General features: G+C 34.6%; 1 protein-coding gene across 1 annotated transcript in view; it reads right to left on the bottom strand.

Annotated features, from left to right (window-relative positions):
• Positions 1 to 27,393, bottom strand: part of CNTN5 (contactin 5) — a 269,832-nt gene that overhangs the window by 173,430 nt on the left and 69,009 nt on the right. Inside the window, exon 5 of the mRNA XM_041417056.1 lies at positions 4,128 to 4,223. Coding sequence (XP_041272990.1) covers positions 4,128 to 4,223 — 96 coding nt within the window. The remainder of the gene's footprint in view (positions 1 to 4,127; positions 4,224 to 27,393) is intronic.

Genomic DNA, 27,393 nt, shown 5'->3' with positions numbered 1-27,393 from the left:
TTCCAAACTTTTTAAGATCAGCTTTACCCTTTAGAAAGAGATAAAAATAGAGTTTAACATCTGTACAGATGTCACATGCTGCAGATAGATTATGTAGCAGAGCTCCCTCCAGACGGCAGCATCCCTCTGAGGCAGGATGGAGCACACATCTGCCTTCCCCTGTGTGCATCAGAGCTCTACTCATTCTAACAATGGGAATCGTCGTTCTCCATTAAGCTCTTACTGAAAGACTTGAATAAAAGCCTTAAAAAGCTCAGCTGAAAGTATTAATTCTGTGGGAAACATGTAAATCTGGATGAAAACTTCCATTCATTTTTAATCTTGCTATGGTAAACCTTGTAATTAAGATGATTAAATGACTGAATAAAACCCTATATTTACATCATTTAGAATGCCACAATGAAAAACCATAATCCTGTTTGTGGAAAGAAAGAAGTAGAGGTATTTTAAATTGGCAATATCAAACAAAGCCTGTTATTTAAGCAGTCAGTAATTAATGTAACTCTTGCTTAGCAAGGACAACTAAGGGTTAACTGCCTAGGAAACCCCTCTTGGAGAAAAGAAATAATTGGGAAGAATTAGAAATTGTCTTTCTGGAAAAAAAAAAAAAAAAAGATAAAGTGTTGTGTTTATGAACGATCAAGTTATCCACATTTAATATATTTCACAAGGGGCGAGTTAAGGATTAGCAACAAAAACCATGCTAGTGGGAAAGCTTCTGGAGTAGGCACATCAAAATGATACAGCACTCCCAAGGAAGTAAGCAGCAGCATTTTTTGTGAGCAATGGTTCAGGAAAAGCAGGAGGTGACAATCTCTTGGTGGCTGTTTGACATAAAGAATTGGCAGAAAAATCTTTTCGTTGAATATATTTTCCTGCACCATTTTGAAAGAGTGGATAATGTCTCTCAAAAAAATCTCCTTCAGTTTGTTGCCTTGCTATTACTCAGCAAAGATGACAATAAATTAAAAAACTCATTTATTAAACTAAAGAGATAATTCTCACATCTGAATCTGCACTGCAATATTCAGAATCTATTTCAGGTGTGCTTCCCACCCTACATTCCCTCTTGTTTTCCCTGTAAAATATTTGGACAACAATCCAGTGAAAGTCTATATGAATAATATAAATACATCACAAGTTTGTGTGTGTTTGTATGTTTAATGCATTACCTCTTGATAATATATCACAGCATAGATAAACAGAAATCAAGTCTATATGCATATGAAACTGCCTCTCTGATTAAAATCTTGTCAAAAGAAATTAGTGTAGTATTTTTTTCAGTCAGTGGTGCTTTGTAAAGGCTTTCAGACTTTTTTCTAAAATTATATTCTGTAAGAATGGAATGTAGGTACTATTTAATCAAAAGTATTTACTTTATCTTCCGTCTGAAAACAAGTTAATAAATCTATATATCTTTCAATACAATGTTCTTTCACTAAGTCATCTTTCTTTTCCCACAGTGTCTAAAAGGGCTCAAGCTGAAGTTCTTGGGCAAGCTCATATGCAGTTATTGACTGGAGAGATTGAGGAATGGGATTCTGTTGAAGGACAAATTGCTTACGAGGTTGTGGAGAATTATTTGGCTTGATATTGTATCATGGATTTATCTCCTGTAATAAGTAATTGAAAATTATTTCTAAAGGTGCTGATCAATGTGAATAATCAATATCGCAAAGCTTGCAGTGTTCATCCACAAAAAATTCTCTATCATCAAAAACACTCCAACAACTCATGGTCTTGTTAATTTGAGATGTTCACACATTGCAAACAGGATCTGAATAGTCTTTAGCTTAGATATATCCACTGTAACATTTTAGGATCCACTTGAAAGTTTGTGATTTTATTGTTCAAAATTTCTTAGGGCCATTTAAAAGATAAACCATCTTTGCAAATCAGACACAAAAACTAAAATGGAGTACTGAAAAACTGAATGCTTAAAAAAAATTTTAGATGTTCCTGCACACAAATCCTTGAAGTACCTCTGCTTGATAAAAGACCTTTTCACCTGGAAGTTTCATATTTGTTGTTTAATTTCAGAATTAAATTCATACATTTCCCTCTGAAATTTCAGGTTTGGTCCAGAATTATTTTTTGCAAATGGATTCTGATCTGACAGTCAACTTTCATTAATGTCTTGTATTTTATTGCCAGGGCTTTGTGGGATGACTTGTTTTTGAAACATCACCAGGCCTGTGGAGGTAGCTCTTCCCCTTCCAGGGAGACTCCAGGCATTGTATTAACACCACTTGCAGTCCTACTGCAGTACCACAAGAATTTACTGGCCCCCAGTACTTTGCAAGTAAGAAGCTGGAAGCAAATTGGCTGTGATAGAATCACAGATTCACTTAGGTTGGAAAAGACCTCTAAGATCATTAAGTCCAAGCAGTAAACCAGCACTAGTTCAATCAATAAACCGTGTCCTTAATAGCCACATCTACACACTTTTCAAATACCTCCAGTAACTGTGACTCCACCACTTCCCTTAGCAGCCTGTTCCAGGGCTTGACAATCCTTTGGATGAAGAACTGCATTACTTTCATTATGTAATGAACAAAAGGAAGGGAGGCCAAGTCACCTTCCTATTGACAGAAGTTTGAGTTTACATCTGCATATCAGTGCAATTTTTCAGCTTTTGTTGATTACTCTACCACTCTGTAGAACCTTTTCTGGCTTAACTATGATGAAAAATTTATGCCAACAGAAGACAAAAATATTTTTTTGGAAGTAATTCTTCCTGTTGGCATAGCCTACTGGTACTCAAACAATATAAATTAAAACCAACTGGATGCTGTTTCTGAGCACTGTAGTTTGCACAGCAGGGGTTTTGCTGTCCTGGTGATGAAAATGAAAGATACTGGTTTTCACCATCAAAGACAACATCAGTGTAACAGTAGTGTTTAAATCTGACTAAATAAAACTCAGAAGCATAATTTCAGGAAAAGAATTCTAAATATTTTGATGATATATAAAGGTGGAATGGCAGCTGTTAAAAGGTGTATGACAATTTTACTCTTAATTAATGCCCATCTATCCTTTCAACATCAGCTTGTTTGGGGAAATGAAATTCAGCTGCACTGCTAAAACCATCACTCACTTTTTCTGTCTACAACTTTTCCCTCTCAGTTTACTTATCACTATCAATCCTTAACATCATGTACTCAATTGCATCATATAGACTGCAGTGTCAAACTCAGAAAGAGATTGTAGAGGCAACCACAACAAGAGAATCTGCTCAGAAGAGAGAAAAGCAGAGAGATGGCATTGATAACTGTAATACAGTAATAACAATCCTTGCAGTATAAATAGATACTGAACAGATTTCTCTAACGGAAACTCAGAGGGGATTTTATTTTCTGCAGATCTTCCCACTGCAATGTTATTTTTCTTCAGGCCCAAAATTTGGAGTAGAAAAAACCCCTCAGTACAGACATCATTTCCCAGAGAAGAAAAGGATAGGCTCTACTGCATCTACTGAAAAACAAGTTATTCTGTCTAGAATGGTGGCTCCAGGTATTATATGGCATGCAAATATAAGGATGTACCCAGCTGTCTACAGATTTTGCAGGAGCTTCAATTTGAAAAGTAAAAAAGTAACATTTCTGGAATACTGATGTTTTCATGTGGGAATCCACAGGCATTTCATAGAATTTATGGTAATTCTGACTTTCAGCAATCATGCAGATTTACGAAACTACGTTATACAGTGAAAGGAAGTAACTAAATCAGGTTGTTACTACGAAAAATAAAATAAAATTTATATTTAACCAAAGTATCATGACATTGTAATTTGGAGTAATTTCTGAAAGCTTCTAAACACTATAAGCAATCTTTTGTGACCTCAAGGCAGCATATTCACTGTTGATGGCATGGAGACTATTGTTACATTCAAGTTTTGTACCGGGAATTAGACACTCTTGTAACAGAAACTCTGCTGCTATTCATTGGCATTTGCAATATATGAGCTTAAATTAGTGCTTTGGTACTCCAAAAACTGTCAGAAGAATGGTGGATATCTCATCTTTGAAGTTTCACAATCAAATACATATTGTATCTAAAATCCTGGCCATCCAATAATGAGGAAACTGTAAAGGAGGAGCATGAATACAGGCTGCAGCCTACTGTACCTGGAGAATGAAGTGGAGGGGAGCACATCAGAACAACTCCTTGGCCTTCACGTACAGATACAGCACTTCTTGTCCGACCGCTAAAATTCCCCAGATCTATCAAAAGAACAGAGCATTTTAGTTACATACCAAAAATTTAAAATTTTGTAGCTACTGTGACTTACATTTTATTTCCTCTTTTAAAGCTGACTTTTCCTTTCTTCATACCTTGATCTATAATAGGAGGGCCTGAAAAACGAAGCTATTTCCATTACAAAAAATTCCATTCTCCTTCGGTAGAAGAAAATCATACACAGTGAAAAAGAAGAAATAAAACTGGAGGGGACATCTTGGCTAACATTCAGACTGATGATGTTGCAGATCCCACATAGACAATGCACACAGGACATGGTGATGACAGAAAGAAAAGTCAACACATTGGTTCTAAAACTATAGAACTTTTCTACACATTTACTCTTTTGAATACTTTCCTTCTGATTTCTCTGATGCTATAAGCCCAAACCAGTTGTAGGTAAACATATTTTCCCTCCAAAAGTTTCCCTCTATCAGGGCAATAAGAAACATTTCACTATTAGAATAAAAATTTTTGAATAAAGCTGTAGGGCACTGCTATGAGCAGTTCATTGTGATTATTTAAAGCCTCTCAACCAGAAGATCCTATTATTCCATTTACCACACAGAACACTCAACATGGATTCATATTTGGGGTGGAGAGCAATGCTCTAGCATTTATATCGGTTCTAAAGAGATACCAGTTCTGCCTTCAGACTGGTATTTTCACCCATTCCTCATAGCCAGTGACAGCGTTTAAAACCTCTGTTCTCTCAGGGGTTTTCCAGACTATTTTCAATCTGGTGTGGATCAAGGTGAAGAGAGCAGCAATGAGATATCTTTGAAAAGGATACAGAAGCTTCAGCAAGCATTAAATGAGGATTAGAAACATGAGTAGGTTGGGCCAGTGGGAGCTTTTCTCACTGACACTGACCTGCAGCCGTACTTCCTAATTTCTGCATACAGCCCAGAGTGCTGGGATGAGCCAGACAACACAAACAGTTGGAACGGGTGGAGCAGAATTATTCCTATCTTAACTGCTCTCAGTTGGCTTTTCTATATCAGATCCTGAAATTCCTCACCTTGCTTCAGACCTAGTAGAGCATAAAACTGAAGTCCAATGATTTTCAAAAGTAATTTGAGTTGATTTTTCTTCCACATTTATAAATTATGTTTTGGGTACAGCAAGAAGTTTAAAATTTAAATGTATTAAAATTTGTGCTGTCTTTGGCCAAAATAAGTTAGTGTTTTGATTTCAACAATAGGTATCATGCTTGAATAAGAAAAAGGTTTGTAGGATCCAGTAGAATTCTTTTTAAAATTAGAGTTACATTACAAAAGTTTGAAAATTTTTGCTAATTAATAGATAATTAAAAATTTAAATATTGTAATGCATATTAAAATCAGCATGCCATACTTTAGAATACATTCTGGTGTAATTTCTCTTAAAAGTGTCTCCTAATGCATGTTACCTGACAGCATATTCTACAGAAAAGTAATTATTATTTTATGTCCAGAAAATAGTGGGCTGCTACATCCCTGCATGAAAAGTTTGGATGGCAGAACATCTTGTAATTGAAATTTTCTTAGTTAAGTCCTCAGGTGATTAAATACTATTTTCCTATTAGTTACAGCAACCTTTGAATATCTTTTCTTCCATTTTCTGCTTTGAATATGCATTGGGATGAAATAAAATATACTTTTTTTTTTTCACCGAATGAAAAACAAATATATTCTTTCTTTTAAAATAAAAGTACTATGTATGACTCAAGTTTCTATTTGTTGAAAACAATTACTTTCAAACTAGAAGAGGAGAGTATCAAAGAGCTTTGAATTTCAGCTTTTTTTGGCTATCTCTTGGTTCTGTACTGGATTTCTTGTTAGCATACGTCAGAAAAAGGATTAGCAGGTACAAAAGAAGAGATTTAGCTGTAAAACAAATAAATGTAGAGAAGCTTTAAAGGAAGGAAAGGTGAAGGATCATACTTGCAGTTCTCCCACATTGAAGTAATAAACCCAATAAGGAAAAATCAAATTAATTGAAAATTTAATTACTTTATTGTAAATCTCAGCCATTACATATCTATCTGCACTGGAAAAAAAAAAGGCAGCTACTAAAATTTTGTACAAACACCTTTAATTTTACTTTAAAATTCTAAAGAGGTAGCTAATAAGAGAAAGGATGGACAGAACCCAGCTTTAGAGGTGGGAACTGTAACCTCTCACACGGTGACAGCAGCCTTCGGTTCACTACTCTTGCTGCAATATAAACCTGCAACAAGTGTGATACCCACACAGAATGAGTCTGTCCTTCATCTTATTATGATGTCTATAGTTGATTGATAAGAAAATGGCTTCTTGTGCTCCATAGGTGTTCATCTTTTGCCCTGAAAGATTGATTTACTCATATCTCAGTGCTAGTGGCAAAGATGGTAATACATACTATGTTATTTTCAAAGCAGTTCCTGGGGTTCAGCTACATGACTCCCATACTTTTTAACATAAGAAACAGCACTGACCACTTTGAAAAAATGTAGTTAAATGTCAGCCACCATGTCTACTGTAACTTATTATTAACAATATATATATAAATCACACAAGGCACATTTAGATGGAGTGCATGTGGCATTTCCTTTACTACTGAGAAATTATTCAATTTAAAAAAATTATACAGTGTTACTAGTGTACAACCTGTGAAACAGGAGTGGTTTCCACTGTAAAAGAGAAATAGTAGAGAAGTTCCAGAGCTACTGATGATGCCAGATATTTAATGCAATGGGTTTGGTGCAGTGCTTTCTGGATGTCAAATTTACACTGCAAATGTATTTACATTAGCTTAGTGAAGTATTTGATCTTTGAGAGAAGTTATAAACTTTGGAAAACCATATATATATCTGATCCAAAGGAGCTGCCAGGTAGTCCAGATCTCTCCACAGTATTTCCATGTTTTGGAGATGAGCAAAAGAATGGGTTTCTCTCAGCACATATACCTATGTATTGCTATGCATTGTGGAACAATGACACCACCACAAGACTATCAGTTTTAACAAGACTCAGTAGAAAAGGACTTCCACAGAAAGCGAAAGAGTAAAGGGAAATAAATGAGAAAAACCTCAAGGCAGTCAAAGCAACCAAAAACTTTTGCAGATCTAACAACAAAAAACCCCATTTAAATAAAAGGGCAAATGTTCTGCCATTGACAGAATGAGTTTTAGAAAAGGTGGAGCAGTTTTTATCACTTAATGGCCTTCCAAGTCACCTTCACTGCAGTTTGCATTTTAGGTATGTGCAGGAGAGATCATTGAGTCACAGTGTGCATCAGCTTGCTGCAGCTAATGGGGGCAACAGGTTTTTGTGACCCATTCAACAGTCGAGGGGTAACTGCTATGAAATTAGGATCAAATTAAAGATGAAAAACAGATCTTGTTTTTATTGTAGGCAATTATTGCTTAGTAACCTAGCATGGAAGCTGTAAAAGTCTCTCTACCTCATTATCAGTGACTTAAACCAGTCAATTTAGCTTTAAAGTAGAAATTAGATTGGTGCAGAACAATGTCCTCTGCCAGCCCAGTTCTGTAAGTTTAAACTGTTTTATATGCAAATTTATTATGGAGTTTAAAATGGACATAATATGATATGCATTAAAATGTTTAAAGACATATCCTGAAGATACCAAAAGACAAGTATAAAGCAGGCAATATTCTTTCCAATAAGGTAAAAATAGCTCTACACAAGGAGAGATTCTTCTGTCAGGCCAAGGACAAACTTATTTATTGCATTGTCACAAAGAGACGGTAGCCTTCCTCTCCTTGGATTTGAAAGACAGGACTAAGAAATAGACCTTGAGATGGAATTGTAGCTCTTTAAAAAGGTAAGATTTACAGGGAAAAGAATTCCAGCAAAACATGTTTTTCAAAATCCCATTACAACCTAAACCAAAAACATGGTTTGACTGTACACTCTAAACAATGGAAAATATAAATATTCTGTTTAATAATCCACAAACACAAGCTATAGAATAATGAAAGGTGGGTATTGAAAAGATATCACATGTGCTTGAATAGGAAAGTTTTACATCTGATAAATTAAAAACAATATTCAGAATATCCAACAGTCCAAGAAAATTAATAGATTATTTTGTATTGACATACATTTATTTTCTAGGAATACCAGATTAAATAGAGCTGTAATAGTAGGGTCACTCATTTGACCTAAGTGTAACTTTTAAAGCTAAAATTATTTACTAGAAAAAGTGTGAAAGGAAGTTTGAGAAAAAAGATTTCTACCATGACAGAAACATCATCTCACCACTGATAATGGGAAAGCATATATCTTGAACTTTCAAAAATCACATTACCATATGACTTTTAGGTGACAAAATAAGGGCAAGATTCAAACAATTTAGAATGTATAATGCTTATTATCATTGCTGCTGTTATTATTTATTACCAGAAAGGTTTTAATTCTTCATGGATGATCAGGCTGACATGATGTGGGAAAGGTTGTTTTTTTGTTTTTTTTTTTTTCTCAGAGAAGTTACTATGCAAAAACAGAAATAGAGAGAGCACAGAGAAACAATGATACAGTCCAAGCCTGCATGACAACAACCCTCTTTCTTTGCACATCTGCAGAGCCTTTAAAGTGTTTTAAGGAACGGGGGTCAATACACAGATTTTTTCAGGGAGTGCTGACAAAAGGTGACAAGGAACTCAGGAGAATGTTTAAAGATTTCTCTCTGAAAATGTGAAAAGCACAGAAAGGACACACAAGATACTGTACTTACATTTAAACTAGCATAATCAGAATCTTTCTCAGATACTACCAGATATTTTTTTCTCAGAAAAAAAATTAAAGGTCTTTGAATAATGGTGATCCATGGATGTGTTGCAAAAACAAACCACTTTTTTACGTACATGTATCAGCATGAAATTTAATGTATACATTATTGATTCATTATCCCTGAACTAAATTTTCACTGTGAAAGGCAGATAAATAGTCAAATAAAGGAGCATTTTTCAGTCCTCAATGATGTATTTCTATTTATATAATTTTTATAAATTATAACAATTTAATGATACCTGGTTTGTTGTTTATTAGTTGTATATCATGGCTCTGTCTAGCTGTTTTACCTTGTAAGTAGAAACATCTTTTATATTTTTTACATTTTCTATCACAGTGAAGTCATGAATCCATAAGTGTGGCAAATACATTCTATCATAATGCAATATATTAGAGAAAAAATTAACTATCCTAATGTCCTGGTTTTGTCTGAAATTGAGTTAATTTTCTTAGTAGCTGGTGCCGTGCTGTGTTTTGGATTTATGTGAATAATGTTGACAAAACATTGATGTGCTCATTGCTGCTGAGCAGTGATTATCTCAACTCAAGTACTTTTGAGTGTTTCATGCTGTGCCAGTGAGGAGGGCACAAGAAGCTGGGAGGGAGCACGGCCAGGCCGGCTGACCCGAGCTGGCCAGAGGAATATTCCGTAGCACAGAGCTCAGTGCATCAACTGGGGGAGTTGGTCGGGAGGCACCGATCGCTGCTGGGGGACGGGCTGGGCATCAGTCAGTGGGTGGTGAACAGCTGCACTGTGCAATAACTCTTGCCTCCTTTGGGTTTTATTCTTTTCTCTTTCTGTTTTCTCCTTTTTAATTACAATTTGTATTACTATTTTTAGCATTATAAGTATTATTTGTGTTGTTATTATTATATTGTACTGTATCTCAATTGTTAATATATATAACTATTCCCTAAATTGATTTATAGAATCATGTATTAAATCTAGTACAATTTTTCTTTTCAATTTCCTTCCCAAATTGGATGATTTCTATTTATTAATTATTGGTAATTTAAAAACTTAAACTTTTTATGAGACAAAAATAGACTAGTTCCCTATTTACCAAGCCATAATTTTTAAAAGAGAATCCTACATTTCAATTAAAATATTCACTACTTGTGATGCTACACAGATTTCATCTAAATTATGAATTGTTATGCTTTTTCCACTGTTTTGTCTTGTCTAACTACTCACTTTTTCTATAATCTAATCTTGCATGGAGAGATACCCCAGGAAGGCTGAGGAAATTCATAGCACTGAAGAACTTTTCTTTTTGTTATGCCTAGTTTCAATAACATCAATTAATACCATGAGTATCATCAATAAAGCTTAATTCTCCCCAGAGCCTTGAGAAAAAAGGGAATTCGTACCAAAAAATCTCCCTGAACTTCAATAGGATTTCTGCATTCATAAATCCTGAACCACTGGACCAAAGTGAATTAGAATAAATATTTACATACAGAATAAAATAACAAGTTATGTTGAAAACTACAGAGCTACTATATGATTCAACTTGGCATGTTAAGTTCACAATAATTAAGATGGTCATGGTTACAGTTGCTGATGGTTATGATTAATTAGTTATAATCATTCTGCGTCTGTCAGGTTTCATCTTTTCTCTTATGAATTATTTCAGCGTTCTTCTCAGCTGTCTTTCATGTCTGCATAATGCAATTTTCAGACAAAACACAGAATCAAGTGGAAATATTATAGTTAAGCATTTTTCATCCTTTCATTCTGTCATTTAGAAGCAACAACTAAAACCAAACAAATAAGAAACCATTCTTAAACAACAAATGAAAAATTTTCAAATGCAGATTCCAACATTTAACCACCAAAATATAGTGGGCCAATAACTAGTACTGCTTTCAGTGCTTCTCAGCAAAACAGATTTTTTCACTTGAGTGATATATGCAATATATTTTTTTTAAGCACATTGTTTTACATAATGCTATCTGCATCTTGAGAAACACTCATTTGTATTTCCAACCTTTTCCACAGAAGTTCCTGACACTGAGTGGTATACTAAGCTGTATAAATCCTGTGCACATTATTCTACTTTTTTTTTTCCCCTTTCTTCCTAAGAGTCTTCCTTCCCTTTTTGTTGATTTCTCTTTTAGTAACTTTTTTTTTCAATTAAATTAATTATAAATATTCAAGGATATATTGTAAACAATCTTTCATTTTGTTATGACTTTCTTCAAATGAATGTGACTTTTCCTTCTTTTAATCAGTAATTAAAGATCACAGCCATTCCAAAATCCATGGGATTTTGGAAGATTAAACACAGAACAACTGTGTATCATAATACAATTTCTTATCATATGATGTGATATGAAATGTACAGTGACTAATCTCCATACAGTTTATTGGAAAATTCCTGCGTAGGAGTTGTGGTTCATAGGAAGCTGTAACAGAAGTAGACAGAAAAAACCTTTTCCTACTCTCTGGGTGAACAACTCATTAAAGATAACTTGTTATTTCATTGAGCCAATTCATAATAGAAAGTGCACTAAAACATTTTTTTTAATATGTTTTTATTACTTTTAGTTCATGGATTCTACTCCTAAAATAATATAATGGTGGCAATGGAAGTAAGCTTTCCCAAGTTCAGAAGTGATGGCACTGAGCTCACCTAAATTAAAAACTTTACAAGTTCCACAGTATCTGTATTTGAGACTATCTTGCTGGCATGATACAGACAAAGAATCTGCAGGAAATGAAAGAAGAGCCTGACCTCCCAGGGTCCCTGTTATGAAGATAATATGTAAGATGTTTGATAGTTTTTCAGCCACTAGTCTTTTTTTTTTCTCCCCTGAATTTTTCATAATTTGTTTCAGAATGCATGAACTGAGACAAATATGTGAGAGCCACTGTTCAGATCTAAGGTTTGGAGAGTGGCATGATTGTCCAGGTTCCAGTGACAGCTGCAGTCTTTTAGACACCATTTCCATGAGACACGTCATATCAAATTCTGACTGCGCTCTAGGCAGGTCATTTTGCTGCACTGACTTTTTGGCAGACTGATGTGTATAAATGCCTCCATACTTCACTTCTGCTTTGTCATAAAGAAAAGAAGAAGGTCATAATCTCCCAGAAATTATTTATTTGATCTTCTCTAAGAGTTGTAGTGCCCAGCATGACCTACAAGTCAATTGTGACAAGATAACTAAGTGCTTGGACACATCCAAGGAGTAAATCTGGAAGACCTTGGTCTTAGCTGAATAGCTCAACTGGAAATTAAGGCCTTGCAAACACAGAGAGTTGCCTAGGGAGCAGCTTGTTGTTACATACGATGCTAGTTTATGTTTTTGATAAATCAGTTTGTATTGGATCATGTTATTTTGCTTAATATCAGGGTGGTATCAGCCACTGAGAATCACTGTTTAGGATATGGGCATGTAATTTTACAAGTAAGAGTTATCAAAGATAAATAAATTGTCACTAGTCAGCTGAGCAATTATAAATTACCATCTATGTACTTTGATCTTTTCAATCTGTAATCTGACATTAATTAATTAATAGCCCTGTGAAGGTGGTCTGAATATTCCTTTAATGACGTAATGTGTTACAAATGAATGGCACAATATTTATTTATTTTTCCAAACAGAAAAGATAAGCATTCTTAGAAGGTTTCATAATTTCATAAAGTCTTTGCTAAAGCTGTTTCAAATGCTTTCTAGAAGGCATTTACTTCTCCTATTGCTCTCTTTGCATTCTAATGTTATTTCCTTATGTCACTTATTTTCTAATACTGCACATATTAGTGCCAGAGATCTTGCATAAGATGAACCCTCCCCTCCCCTCCTCTCCTCTCCTCAAAGATTTAATCACAGTCTTTGCTTTAGGAATGTATATCAGGCAGCAATCCTTCAGCAGTTCTTCTATCTTTTGACTCGTTTGCCATCTGTCATAATTATATATTATCACCCACAGTTCAATAGAAATAAAACTAAAATATGTTTCCTGAGCTATGTTGGTTAGGTGCTCCACAATACTGATTGATTTCTTTAAGCAATCTCATAATTGCTTCTCTTTTTAACTGACCTTCCTAGAGCAAAGCAAATTGCTACCAAGTATGTCCCAGCTGTAACATTTTTTTAAATTAATTTTGTTACCGAAACGAAATGCAAGCAAAGCTGTAAGGTTGTTGATTTTGAAGTTATGGGCAATTTGCTAGTATTTCTCATGCAGTGGGGAAGAACAGCAGGACAGCTTCTCTTCTCACATGGACTGCTGACAATACAATGTTCGAGAGTACCAAATACTAGACCATGGTGTCTAAACCTGCAGCTTCTCCTAACCATAGTAACATACAATCCTTTAAAAAACAAAACAAAACAAAACAAAACAAAACAATCCTGGGCAGATATTTCCAACTAGAGGAGCCAACTGACCTTGCAAACAGGACAGGTCTGGGCATCCTACCAAGGAACTATACTTCCTCCTAATTAATAAAAATTAATTACACAGCATTTTTAAGACTTAAAGCTATCATTGACCATGATCACAGTCCTATATTTAGACAAAGCTTTGCCACACATAAGCACTGGTGCGGTACAGCTATTGAGTAATGTGGGTAAAATCAACCACTGAGATGTTAAAAAAACAAAACAAAAAAAAAGATACATTTCAGGCTGGAGAAGATTTGGGCCCTGAATAGATTAATCCTCTATGGAATAGGGAAGCTTCTGTCACAGTAATCAGACCTGTAGTACTGGCCTAGTAGGAAGGTACCATAAAGGAGTTATAACAGGTATTCAGAGAGTGTCTAATACTCTCTGATATGGGGGGCAATTGTTGAAAGGGTCTAGCCATTTTAGATATATGATGTTCTTTTGGTATAACAGGGTAAATGCACCATCAGGAAAAGAATCCAAGGTTCTGTCTTGAATAGACAATATAAAGAAAGCAAAAATTCAATTCAGGAAAACAAGACGCAATGTGTTCAAAAAATAGTCTGGATTTTATACTGAAGTAGAGCAAATAATTAGAGACAGTGAAATGAAGACTGTAAAGGGGAATCTCCAGATTTTAATATTATGAATTTATGTAAAAAATGAATTGGATAGTAATGAATATTAAAAGGAAAATCCAGGAAACAAAATCTAGGGATTAAGCAGTTACAGATGAACAGTTTTTGCAGCAGTGTTGGCAGATGATCATTGACAAGCTTAGAATAAACAGATCTGTAAGCTCAGATGTGCTGAAAGGATTGTTCCTGAATGTGATATTAATTTGCAAAGGACCCAATACAGCTAACAAAAAAATAACAGGTGAAATTTTGCATATGTTTCTCTGAAATATTTCAAGGGTAAAATCTTAGTCATACCTGTCAGCTTCTAGATAAGTTAACATTATATGTTATAAAAGTAATTTGTTTACCCCACCTCCAGTGAGAATGGTAGTTGTTTTCAGCAAAAAGTGCTGGGATTTTGCTGTCTGAAAATCAGGTCCTTTGAAAACTTCTCTGTCAGATACGTATGATGTGTTTTTCTGATTCCATACTTGTAAAAAGGGGTTGATAAATCTGAAAGTCTTTAGACAAAAGTTATGAGAATAATTTGCATTACAGAAAACATCTTACAGTGATAAATGCCTAAACATAAAAAAAAAATCTGATGGAGTTAAAGGTGAGAAAAGGAAAAAGAGTTTTCCATAATTTTTTTTTCTTAAAAGAAAATATCCTAGTTTCTGAATCATCTCCTAGTGAGTTTAACTGATCCTACAAATAAGCTTCATGTGATTCTTGGAATTTCATCCTAGAAATGGTTCTCTTGGACTCAATTGGTATACTGATTTAAAAATGTGCATAATTGTTTCCATAGAGAGGAATATAATTTCTAATATAAATACTCATGCATAAATTTTTTAAGTGAAAAGTAATAGCAAATGAAGACTATAAAAATAATAGAAATATGAAGGCTTTTTAGTGATATGTGGGACATCACAGGAAAATGGTAGCAGATCATTGCAGTGTTATTACTTTAATAACGATTGATGAAATCTCTTTTGAAGGAGTGGCATGTAAGGAAATGGTACCTAAATACCTGGGGAGAATTGCATCCATACTATCAATGTAATTTAATATCAATTATTTTGTTTAATTCATTGTAAACCACTCTACATGTTTCACACTCTGAGGACATGAATGGGATCTTTATCAGTGTAATTGTAAATTATTGACAAGAATAACCTCAGTGGTAGTATACATTCATTTTATCCAAGTCAATTACTACTAATCAATAAATAGATCTAATAAATAGATTTTATAAGTTACCAATTAACAATACAAACATAAATTTTAGATTAAAATTAACTGTAATTAAGTTCGTTATGAGTAAAAACATTATGTTAGAGTATTTAGACTTACTGATTCCGATAGTCATATCATAAATATCTATGGTCCACCAAATCTTAATAAAATGCAAAAAAACCTAAAATGAATGCTATAGTGACTAAATAATGGTGACTAGTAATTGAGGAGGTTCATATGTGATTATACTTATAGGTAACAATTTGGTGTTAGTGCTGAAAAAGAGATTGATTTTTACATAAATGATTTTGGATGTAAAGAAATGAAATCTTAAATTGTTATCCCTATTATTTGAACTTAATTTTTTTTTTCTTAGAAGGAGTTATTTCCTTCTAACATTTTACCACAAAAGCACAGTTGCCTTATAGCTATGTCTGAGCCAGCTAACCTAGTCTTCCTTTCAAGGCAATGCAAAGAAATAGACACTTCAAAGGCCTGATTCATTTGACCTATTTTAGATGTCAACTTGACATGAATGAATTGCATCCCAGTAGTGCAACAGATTAAATAGGAAATCAAAACAATTAGATCAATTGCAGCTGCCTATGATGTTGACAGTCTGACATTAAAGGAGAATGAATAAAGTGTATTTAGAGGCAATTTACTATTTCCTTGATCTTCAGATATTTTTCTCAACATAATTATTTTGCCTACGGTGCCCTGATAAAACTGAGTAGAAGATGGTAAAGGATTCCTCTCATATATATATATCAGAAAAGTAACAAAAGGCAAATATATATATTTTTTTAACTGTGTTGGACCTTTGTAAGTAATCAGTTTCTTACTCTTAGCAACAAAGCAGTGATTTAACCAATTTTTTTAAAGCTATATAGGAGATTAAGATATGAGCATAGAAGTTTTGAGATAATGTCTAAACGAAGGTAAATTCAGCCCTTAACCTCATAATCTTTCTTATTGTGGCACTAATTGTATGCTAAGATACTGCTCATGAGGACCAAAGATGACAGCTCTAAATTTAAAGCAACTTCTGTATACAACTTATGTATTTCATATTGTTCTGCAGTATAGAAAAATCTATATGTTACATGTATTAAAGGATTTTACATTGACTTTCAGAAGAACTTTACAATGGGAGGGACTCCATCTTCTGGCTACCTGTCTGGTGATTAATGTACATATAGAGGGAAACTTCCAGCTCAGTTTGCTGAGCCTGACTGATACTCAGAGAACATCATCTACTGCACCTTTGGAAGACACTTACTGGAGAAAAAAGGATAACAGAATTAGGACCACCTTAATGCTGCAATAAATGTCCATCTTAAGATGACTCAGAGATTTCATCCAGCATGCACAAAATCAGCCAGCATTTTCTACTTATTTGTTTTAGTTCCAGTGGAAACAAAAGGCTTTCAAAATAAGGAAGATATATTGTTATAGATCTACTTTATGGCATTGACTTTATAAAAAGTGTAGGAAACTATCTCTCTCTCTTAGAAACACTTGTAATGTCAGAGAAGTGCTGCCTTTGGGTAGGTATTGATTTTAAGTAGAAGAAGAAAAGATGTTTGCTTATCGTATAAACCTGCGCCTCATCCTCACAAATGCAGCTTGAGTATTTCTTCCTGTTAATTCCTTCCTTTCAAATGCCAACATTATTAAAACATTTCCAAATTATTTGAGTGCTTCGTTCTCTTAATATAGAATTGAATAGGAATTTATTAAATGCATATGATGAGATGTATGTACAAAGGCTAAAAATGTTTTGTAATTAAAAGTGGAAGGATTGATATTTTTTAATCCTAACAATGATTTCTAATGTAAGTGCAGCTGACAGAAGAAACAAGCTAGTCTTAATTTCTTAAAGTATTTTCCATAGACATACTCTATTAAATTACAATCCAATCAGTAGGTTTTTTTTTGGCACATCTTAGAAAATGAAAATGCACTCATACATTTTAGTATCTATAATCAAACTACACAAATAGCAGGTCGGTATACATGGCTATCATTAATAATGCTAAATCTGTTGTATGTGAAAAGATATAATTTGTGTTTCATCACTTCTCTCAACTATCTTATTTACTACCTGAGGTTGCACTGAATTATTTTTTTAAGTAAGTACCCAATGTCTTGTTAGGCAGTTTTAAATCTCTGTTCCTATGAATATACTCTCAATGCTGCTCTGTTAAAAAAAATAGTTTCAGTTCCCCAGTCTGCACTTCTATCCCTTCAAAATAATAGGTCAATTAATATTATATAGTCATTATTATAAGGAATACTCAAACAGTTTAACAAACACCAAACACATTTGTCAAGCAAAACTGTAAACACTGATTTCTGTCCAACAGTCCTGGAATCCTCAGTGGGTCATAGGAGGTGTTGCAAAAATGTGTTTTTGGTCAATAAAAGCCTAGTGCTTTTATGAAGATTTGAACTAAACACTTGAAGCTGGAGATGCAATGTGGGCCATAACAACTTCTGAGACAGCACAAAATGAAGTTTGGAAATAACTATTGTAAAAAAATACACACACACACACCCTTGCCCAAATACCAGACTCAGGAGGCCAAAGGCAAAATAAACAGACACAAGAAAAAATAATATGATAATGGAAATTAAAATAATACAGTGACATCTCATAGAACAACAGAAATCAGTTCTTTCAAAAAGTTTACCTTGTAAAATATTAATTTTAATACAACATAAATAGGGTTAAGTCATTCAACAAAATACACCCTTTTATGACAACTTTTTTTCATTAGTTTGATATTACTTTTGTTTATCCCCCACTTTATTTGGGTTCTTTGTTTTCTAGTCAATGGAATGGTTGTGTTCCTGGTCACTGGATTACTGGAAAAATAAATGGACTTCCACTTTTATTTTCTTTATGGTTTTTCTGAAGTGTCATTTTGTCCTCTTATATTACTGCAGTGAATTTCTCCAGAAGACTTGTGATTTCCTGAAGCATTTTGTAGACGAGAATGACTGGTCAGTCTTGTTAGATCTTATAGACATGCTTTTCAGTAGAGCTGGCACAGATGCTCGTGGCACAATGCCTGTAGAGAAGGCATGTCAAATACTTTGGTGATGAGGGCAATAAAAATTCTGTTTACCTCCAGCAGACTGCTCAGTAGCTTTTTGATAAAATAGCTCCTGACCGGCCTTTTTCTTATATAATGTGAAATGTAATTTCCAGAATCATTAACTTAAGTAATCTTTCATGAAATGTAATTTAAAAAAAAAAGTTTAAACATTTGAATAGATTTTGGTAAAGGCAAGTGAGTGTCTATTGCTTAGCTAGCATCACCCTAAGCATTCACCTTAATGTATCTCAGGTTAAAAAGTCCCAGGGCAGGTTCACAGACCTTACCGTGTGCTTGTGTTTTATGTTCTTGTGTGAATAAGAAAAGGCAAAATGTGATTTATTCAAGCATATGTGTACTCATGCATTTGAGAATATATTCCAAGGTTGTTTCACATGAGGGTCTACACTAGTCAATTATATAAATGACAAAAACATGCATACAATTTCTGGTACCCTTCCAGTGTATTCGTGGCAGGCACACATATTTACTGTGGAATGATGAATTGTCATTCAGAAAACACAGAGCTAAACAACCTTTCAGAGGCTGTCATTCTGACTGACTCTGAAACAAGGTTCTTTTTCATTTGCTTGTGCAACATGAATATTTTTATGGGGCATCTGATTCCAGAAGCTTTTGTAAGACTCTTCCAAAAGTAAGTGTTCTACAGATGAATGCTAGCTTTACATATGGACTCGAATTGCTTTGCTGGACATGGAAGGTCAAGCTTAGTATGCCTTCTGGTCTGAGAGAAAATTTTCAGGTGTAGCTCAGAAAAAATAATATAGAACATTTCTCTCAAGAAGGAACAGCAGGACATCTGCTTTAGGCCGAAATCATAATCTTGTGTTTAGAATACAAATACAAATTTGAAAAACCATTTCATTATAGTGGACTAAAATAATTACCATTTTTTCCATACTCTATATTACAGTAAAGAAATTTGCCAACACTTACATTACACTATGTAACATTTCCAAAAGGTGTGCTTACTCTTACTGGTCACAGCATAAAAACAGTATTAAAAGGGAGGAATTTGCAATTCCTTTGCAAATTTTAATGTAATTAATTTTTGAAAGAACAAGTGCAGTAGACAAATACTCTTTTTTATGCTCTGTATGTTGTTTAATCCCATAAATCCTGGGACATGAATCTGTTGTTTCATAAGGGAAGGATGGCAGGTGAAGGACATATATCTATATTTTATGATGCAGAGGATATGTAGAAATGCTGGTCAGGTGATAAGCAGGGAAGAATATGCTGTTCCTTGTGACAGACATCAAGGCAGAACATTTGTCTGCATCAAGGTTTGTCTGCATCAAGGTAGAAGGGGAAAATCAGGGAGAACATGGATGCTTTTTGCTTGAGACTTGATGTCCTTCAACATCTCCACTAGTAAGAAGTATGTTTGCAGCAGGTCACATATGGAGAAACAGAGCTGCTTTCATCTTTTGTCCCCCTGTAAGGAATTGTGACCAATGGAGTCAGAGCTTTCATTGCAATTTGACCTTCAAATGCCACAGTGCCACAGGACCAGATGACACAAGTCCCACTGTGTAGATGTCTCTTTCCTCTAAGTTTAAATTTCTGTCTTTCATTTCTTTTCAGGGCAGTATTTTAAAACTAAAGCTGATATTTCTTGAGGATACTTTATGTCTTCTACCCCTTAACTATACATTCAACCAAATTTTTAAAACCTGAAGAGACAGTTTGTCATTTAGATACTCTGTCATAACAAGCAAGCTCAAAGGACTAGGGGAAAAACTCTCTTACTCTGCTCACTCTTTATTTTGATTTTTTCCCCCAAACAAACATCAGTTGCTGAAAATCCTAAACTAACAGTAAATCCCCTCCCAAAAATAAGTTCAAAAATCTGAAGCTAGGTGATGAATGTTCTATCTTATGTTATTCCTACAGTGAAGGACTCAAGCCACCCTTAAATGTATTTTCTATATCTAATTCAATACACAGAAGTACTGGTTTCTTTATTCCAGCTTCTCTGTGTAATTCAAATTGGTGTCAAAGTGCTTTCTGCCCATCTTGCAGAAAATGAAAATAAATGTCTTTGTTTGTCTTCTGAATAAACTGAAAATATTGCACTTCACAGCCCTACCCTGATGTATATTTCACTTAAATTTAACAATACAGATGTGATACTTATTGCAGTAACACAGTCAAATTTATTTAGCAAAAGGAGGGACACACAGAATATGGAAGTCAGAAAAATCAAAGGATGAGAGAATAATTCTGGGTGGAGTGGGCTCAGGAGGTCCCTGATCACATTCCTTGTTTAAATAAGGTCATCCAAAATGTTAGACCAGGTTGCTTGGGACTTCTTCTAGTCGGGTCTTGAAAATCTCCAAGGACAGATACTGCACAACCTCTCTGGGGAACCTGTGCTACTGCCTAGCTGTACTCATAGAGAAAATGTTTCTTTTCATGATTTTCACTCAGTTTTTGCCTGTTTTCTCTTTCCTTCCTGGTAATCACCATTTTGAAAAGTCTTGTGCACCTCCCGTTAGGCTCTGGGGAGATACTGCTAGGTCCCATCTCTGCTCCAGGATGAACAAATCCAGCTCCCCCATATTCTTTCCAGGTGGCAAGTGCTCCAGCCCTCACCACTTGGTGGATTCTCCTGAATTCTCCTGAGCTTCCTAATGTCTTTACTGGTGGGCCTGAAACTGGACAAAATATCAATTTGTCCTTTCATGGGATAAATTGATCTCATCAGCAGACTGTTATCTACTACGTGTCCAAGTGCTTAGTTTCTACCTCTTAAACATTGCCATATTACCATGTAAATATAAATAATTATATTTAAAGAGCCTTTAAAATATTTTGAAATTATTATTGAAATAATGAAAAAGAAGTAATTCCTTGCCTCAATGTTTTAAAAAAAAAAAATACTGCAATTTAGGTACTGTGACACAGTCAGTCAAAGTCTCTTAATGTTAAAAGCATGAACCTCTCCAGCTTGGGTAAATGGGCAATGTTGACATGGGCAAATGTTGACAAATACAAGGATCTCAGGGGAAAGTTGTGACATTCAACACACCCTGGCAACTAATTTCACTTCCATCAGACAAATGTAATCTAATCACTGTGTGGTCCCTGTTAGAGACAGGAAGACATTATTTTTGTAAGCTTAAATTTTTCTCTCATTTACATCAGCAAGAATTTTATTGATATTATCTCCTCAAAAACCAAGCTGTGAGTCATACACTTATTTTGTTACATTTTTGTCTACATAATTGCTGGGCATTCAACTCTTTCCACTGAAACAGCATCGAGACCAGTGCTCAACATTTGTAGGTATGGAAAGTTATCAACATTAACACTGCAGAGGAAAACAGTTTAGGAGCTGCTGCTCTTCACAGTATGTAACTGCAGAACACAGCAATGCTGGGTTTTGTCCACCCTTGAAACTGGAAATGCAGAAGAGCTTTGTGCAGAGACACAGCTTCGTGGCTCCAGCTTCCCTTGCATGTGTCACCACCTTCCATAGGACTGTCTGTCTGCATGCAACTATCAGCAGTTCAAGCCAATTCTGTGTTATATTGTTTCATGCTCACACCTAATGCAAAAAGATATCTTGGATTGTTTTTTCTATTTGGTGGACAGTAGGTGTGGATGGCCAAATTTGAGTCACAGGTATCCAGCCTACAGCAAGTTAACTTTAATTTAGACTTGGAACTGGAGTCTGACTTTCTCTAAGAAACTTTTCCTTTCTCTTCCATAAAGCTGTCATGTAATAATTCAGGTTGGAAGGGATGCCTGGAGATCATGCACAATCATTTGCTAAAAGCAGGACTAACCTTGATCAAGTTGCCCAGTCTGATCAAGTTTAGAATCTCTCCAAGGAAACTTTCTGCCAGTAAAGATAGCAAGCTGCCTCTTGGTACTGGAGATTTTAGGACTAAAATATAGGGAAAATAAAAATGAATAGCTAATATTTTTGGTAACATTAGTGGCCACTTACTTTATATCTAAATGTCAGAATCTCTTTTATATGGTTGGACATGGCAAGGTTAGTACTAGGATTGTCACAGAGAATAAATCAGGTACCTTGTAAGCAGTTGACTGGAGAAGAGAAAATGTGAAAAGGCAAATTTCAGAGATCCTGTGAGTAAAAAGATGGTATGTCAAAGTCAAGCAACTAATCAGACTACGTGCCTTAAGGTATATCAATAAATCAAGCTGTCATAAGTGCTCCTAATGAAGGATCATTTGTGAAAGTTTTATCTTTACTGTCTTTAGCCAGCATTCAGCAAATGAATAGCTGCCATATTGTTCACAACACACAATGCAGGAGTCAAAATTATAGAAGGCATTTTTAAACACCTTCAGGTATATTAAGAAGTGATAAATAAGGAATTACCATCCCAATCATCTACTATAACTCCAGTGTAACGTGAACCACATAAATTTTTAAAATTAATTTTTTTAAATAGATACCTCTAAAAAAATTAAATAATAATAAGAAAAATTTGTACGCATTCTCTAGACAAGTTCCTCAAATCGTTGTTTTCCCTCTCTGTGAAGTTGATGTTTATACCCCATAAAAACCAGTACTTTTAAGTTTCAAATGCTGGAATTTTTTGCTCTTTCTCCTGCTAAATTGCAGTCTTATTGCTTATATATCAGCATGCCAGTATTTTTCCAATGTAGAGCTAAAAAAAAAAATTTTTTTTTAGAACAAAGTCTGTTTTTCTACTCCTACAAATCTTCCCCCATCCGTCAAGATGCTTTTAAAGTTGTACACCCCAGGGTATGCTCTCCAGGATGGAAAGGAAGATGAGGAATCTTCATACTCTCAGTATGGAAGAATACCCTTGATTTTGGATTAAGAGTTCCAATAAAATGGAAGCTGCAATAATTAAAATAATAATTCCCTTAGAATAGAAGTGCTATGGAGATACAGACTGCCACCAAGGGCTGATCCATATGGTAATGTGGCTCATGAAAGAGCAACAAAGAACAGCACCCTAGGAAATATTGTACCACATCTTAAAGCTGATAGGTGCTGATAACACAAGACCCCTTTAATTCTTTCAGAAAAAAGAGATCAAAGCTCCTGACCCTTCTAAGTCTCAGATAGGTAATACTACAGCTAGATACAGAAGAGAAAATAAACTTCTTTTGAAAACTTACAACTATTTTTTTCTCGTGAACTTTCGTTTTTTTTTTTTTTTTAAATCCAAAACTGCTTTATGTGAGAGATTGGATTTCATGGGAAGACCTGTGTCCTTTGGACTTCATGCAGGGTAGCAAAAGCCATATGTCAATCCAGTTCCTTAGCAATTTCTGTAGTTCTCCATCAGACTTAAAGCAGTTGTGATGACAGGTTCATAGTAAGTAGATTGCTGTGTAGGAAGAATAAGTGCATTTTTCTTGATATTACTCTCACAGGACTAGAGAAGAGACCTTACAATCATGAATTATTGAGACAATTTTTGTATTGTTTTCATGAAAATCTTCATAAGAATTGGAGCTTTTTAACCTACCTAACTGAACCTGTCAGGAGACAGTCTACTAAATACAAAATTTTACATCTCTTCAGTCTATATTCTGAAAGAATCAATGATTCACCTTCTGATGGCAAAGAGATTCATGGTCAAATTAGTGCAGGAGGAGCCAGTCCCTTGAAAGTTCAGAGTAACCTCTAGATGCTATCTCAAGCATCTCCAGAGAAAGAAAAATAATGTAAGATTTAATTTAACAGAGGGAAATTTGGAGGCTAACAGCAGCCAATGACCATTACAATATTTTGCAAATTCTGTGGTTCACATCTCCTTCACATGACATGTTCCTTTGTCAGAAGATCTCAGTGTACTTCTCAGCCTTGGAATCCCCCACTATTACCTGGCTCAGCTGCTACCTTATAAAACCTTGTACAAATATGGCCCAATGAACATAGAGAGAGAGAGAGTCAGAATCATAAGGCATCAAATAAATCAGTCCTATATAGAGTGACATTAAGTATAAAAGCCTGGGAATAATGACTGGCTGAGAAATTCAAAATTTATGTGTATATGTACATACACATGTATACAAATATCTATGTATACACACATTTCTATATTCATATTTATCAGCTAGACAAATATAAAGCATATATTGCATTTTAAATACACATATGTGCTTACACATTGCATCTGTGACATTTCACTAGTTGATTAGCAACGATTTCAACAAGGTTAATTAGTTATTATTAGTTCACACTAATGTTAGCTCACATTTTAAAATCCAGACCTATGTGCTTACAGTGAGATGTAGAAAAGCTGCAAACTGCCAATTTTAGATGAGCCAATAAATTATAACAGAGCTGAAAAAGTGATGTTGTGCCATTGTGTAATATCTGCTGCAGGTAGATTGAAAAATCTGAGTGCAGATATTGAGATGCTGCAGGGAAGAAAATAAAAAAATGAAAATATGTGTGCTTTGGTTACTACAAAGAGGTGGGTTAATATCTACTTGAATTGTTTTAGGAAAGAGTTTGTGAGATATGGATCTCAAGATCAAGAAAAAAAATCCACTGGTATAAACCCTGGAAACATTATGTTGTGCAAATTCATCCAAATGGAATGTGGGTTCACAGTCCTTATGAGTAGCAGAGATTTCTTTCTCATGATAGTTATGATAACAACACATAGCAGTTCAGGATGAAAGGAAAATTACTGCAAAGTACATTAAGAGACTGCCTAGTGTTATTTTAATGCTCCCAACGCTTCTACATTTATTTAATACTTAGGGGAAAGCACAGTTTGAACTGACATTGCTTGAAAGAATAAACAGCTGAGAAAGTATAAAAGCATAGTTCTTTTGTTGTTATTAGGGTTATTTGAAACGTTTTTGTCTTAAGCTTCCTTTAATATTTTGGGTGCTTCTGCATATGAGCAGAAAGAGGGATAGAAGAGGAGTGAAAGAATCATAACTTGGTGAAGAAATGATGCAACTTTTCCTCTCTAGTCATATTTGTAGTAGTATATGACAGAAGAGGGACTCCTTCTTTAAGAATATCTGGTTAAGGTGCTTTCTCAATGCAAAAAGACCTAATGAGAAGAGGAGTAAGTCATAAACAAAACATACAGAGCAGTCATAAGAACAAAACGTGGTTGCCCACACTAATTGATGAAGGCAAGTGAGATTGTAAGACCATTTATTCCAGCAAGGTTATCTGTCAGCACACCTTGTCATCTAGGAAGGAAACTAAAGGATAAGAGGGAAACCAAAAAAAAAACCCCAAACATCTAAGGAGACACACACCTGAACAAATAAATGTGGAGAAAATGACAGGAAACAAACCTCAGCATTTACAGTAATTGATGGACTATCAAGCAAAGACTGGTGCCATTTCCAGTGACATCAACCTGGACTTTGCAACATGTAAGATTGTAAACCAGAGGAACCCAGACAAGCACCACTTACTCTGGACAACATGTTCCAGTGCCTCACAATACTCACAGTAAAGAATCTCTTCCTAATAGCTAATCTAAATCTCCCCTCTTCCTGTTTTCCCTTGTCCTGCCATTATGGACCATGGTAAAAAGTTCATTATATCTTTTGTATAAACCCCCTTGATATATGGACTATTCTATTCTATTCTATTCTATTCTATTCTATTCTATTCTGTTCTATTCTATTAATTCTATTCTCCTGTGATGGGTAGGACTTAATTTTGACAGTTCCAGCCTGCAGATTCTGGTACTTAATGTGAACCTGATGTGAGAAGAAATTTCCAGTGTAAAACCAAGACAAAAAAAGAGTTTTTGGATACATAATTTTTTTACATGCCAACTGTCATCAGATCAATTGTCTCATTTTCCATGTTTATATGGAAACATGTTTCCATGTTATCTCAAATAGTATGTTCTTAGTTTGTTGTGTTTGGCCTTTTCTTACAGAAAATACAGTAATGGAAAATTATATTCTCCCCTCTGACCCAAATCTAGAATGTGATAGAATTTGGGAACACTTACAGAGTGATAATCAGTTTTCTGCTTATACTCTAGTCATTTACTCACAGGTGTCATGGGTATCACTGAGAAACTAGATGACAGCTAAGCTATCCTGTGTTATACTTAACCCTATTTTGTTTAACAATGTATCTTCAGAAAATGGAGACATCCCCTAGCAAAGAACATCAGAGTGAATATCCTGGAAGTGCCAAATCAGACCAAACACACTGTTTCAAAGTGGAATTTTTTTTTTCTCTCTTACCTTTCTCCAGGCAACTCTACTTTCTGCATGTTATTGTAAAATATTTCTACTATTTTTCTTTAAATAAAATATATTGCAGTGCAATCTGCTTATGGAGTCTGAGATTACCACAGTTCTTTCACACCTTCAACCCTTTTTGTCTTAAAGCATATTTTTGAAATAAGAATGATGTCATAGCATCCACAAGAGTTTCCATGAAAAAAGTAAAGAATAATATGATTTATGTAAACTAAAACTGTTCTACTTTTACCAAGTAAATTATGCAAAGAACCTGCATAAAAGTAAATAGAAATTTTATAAATCAAACCTTAAGTGCCTAAATGCATTTCCATTTCAAGCAGTATTTTAAAGAGTTGAAGCAGAAACATCATCTTTGCAGGCATTATAATTCAAACACTAAAACTTGTAAACTTTTTATTATAGTCCTTTTTCAAAATGCCTACACTTAAGTACAAAAGGTTTTTAAAATTTTTGCAACTTTTTCTATCAGACAGGTACAAACCATGAATGTAAAGTTGCTCCTGTATGTAATTTACTTGTAGGCAATGTCAGTAAGATATATAAAATCCACCCTTTTTATAATTGCTTCCAACTTAATTTTAGGTATCATATCACATTAATCTTTCACAGCCTTGGTGTTTGCAGCTCAGATAAATTACATGAAATCACCAAAGAAGACCCTTCTAATGGCAAAACTAGCCGTGGATACAAATTCCAGATTGTATGTTCCATTGATGTGATAACGCAGAATAGACAGAGATGTGAGATGCTTACTAATGATTTAGTTTGGGAACT

Source organism: Onychostruthus taczanowskii, unplaced genomic scaffold, assembly GCF_017590055.1.
Source record: "Onychostruthus taczanowskii isolate IOZ18803 unplaced genomic scaffold, ASM1759005v1 scaffold54, whole genome shotgun sequence".
Classification (NCBI taxonomy): Eukaryota; Metazoa; Chordata; class Aves; order Passeriformes; family Passeridae; genus Onychostruthus; species Onychostruthus taczanowskii.
Note: the sequence above shows the minus strand (reverse complement) of the source record. Positions and strands in the feature narration are given on the sequence as shown.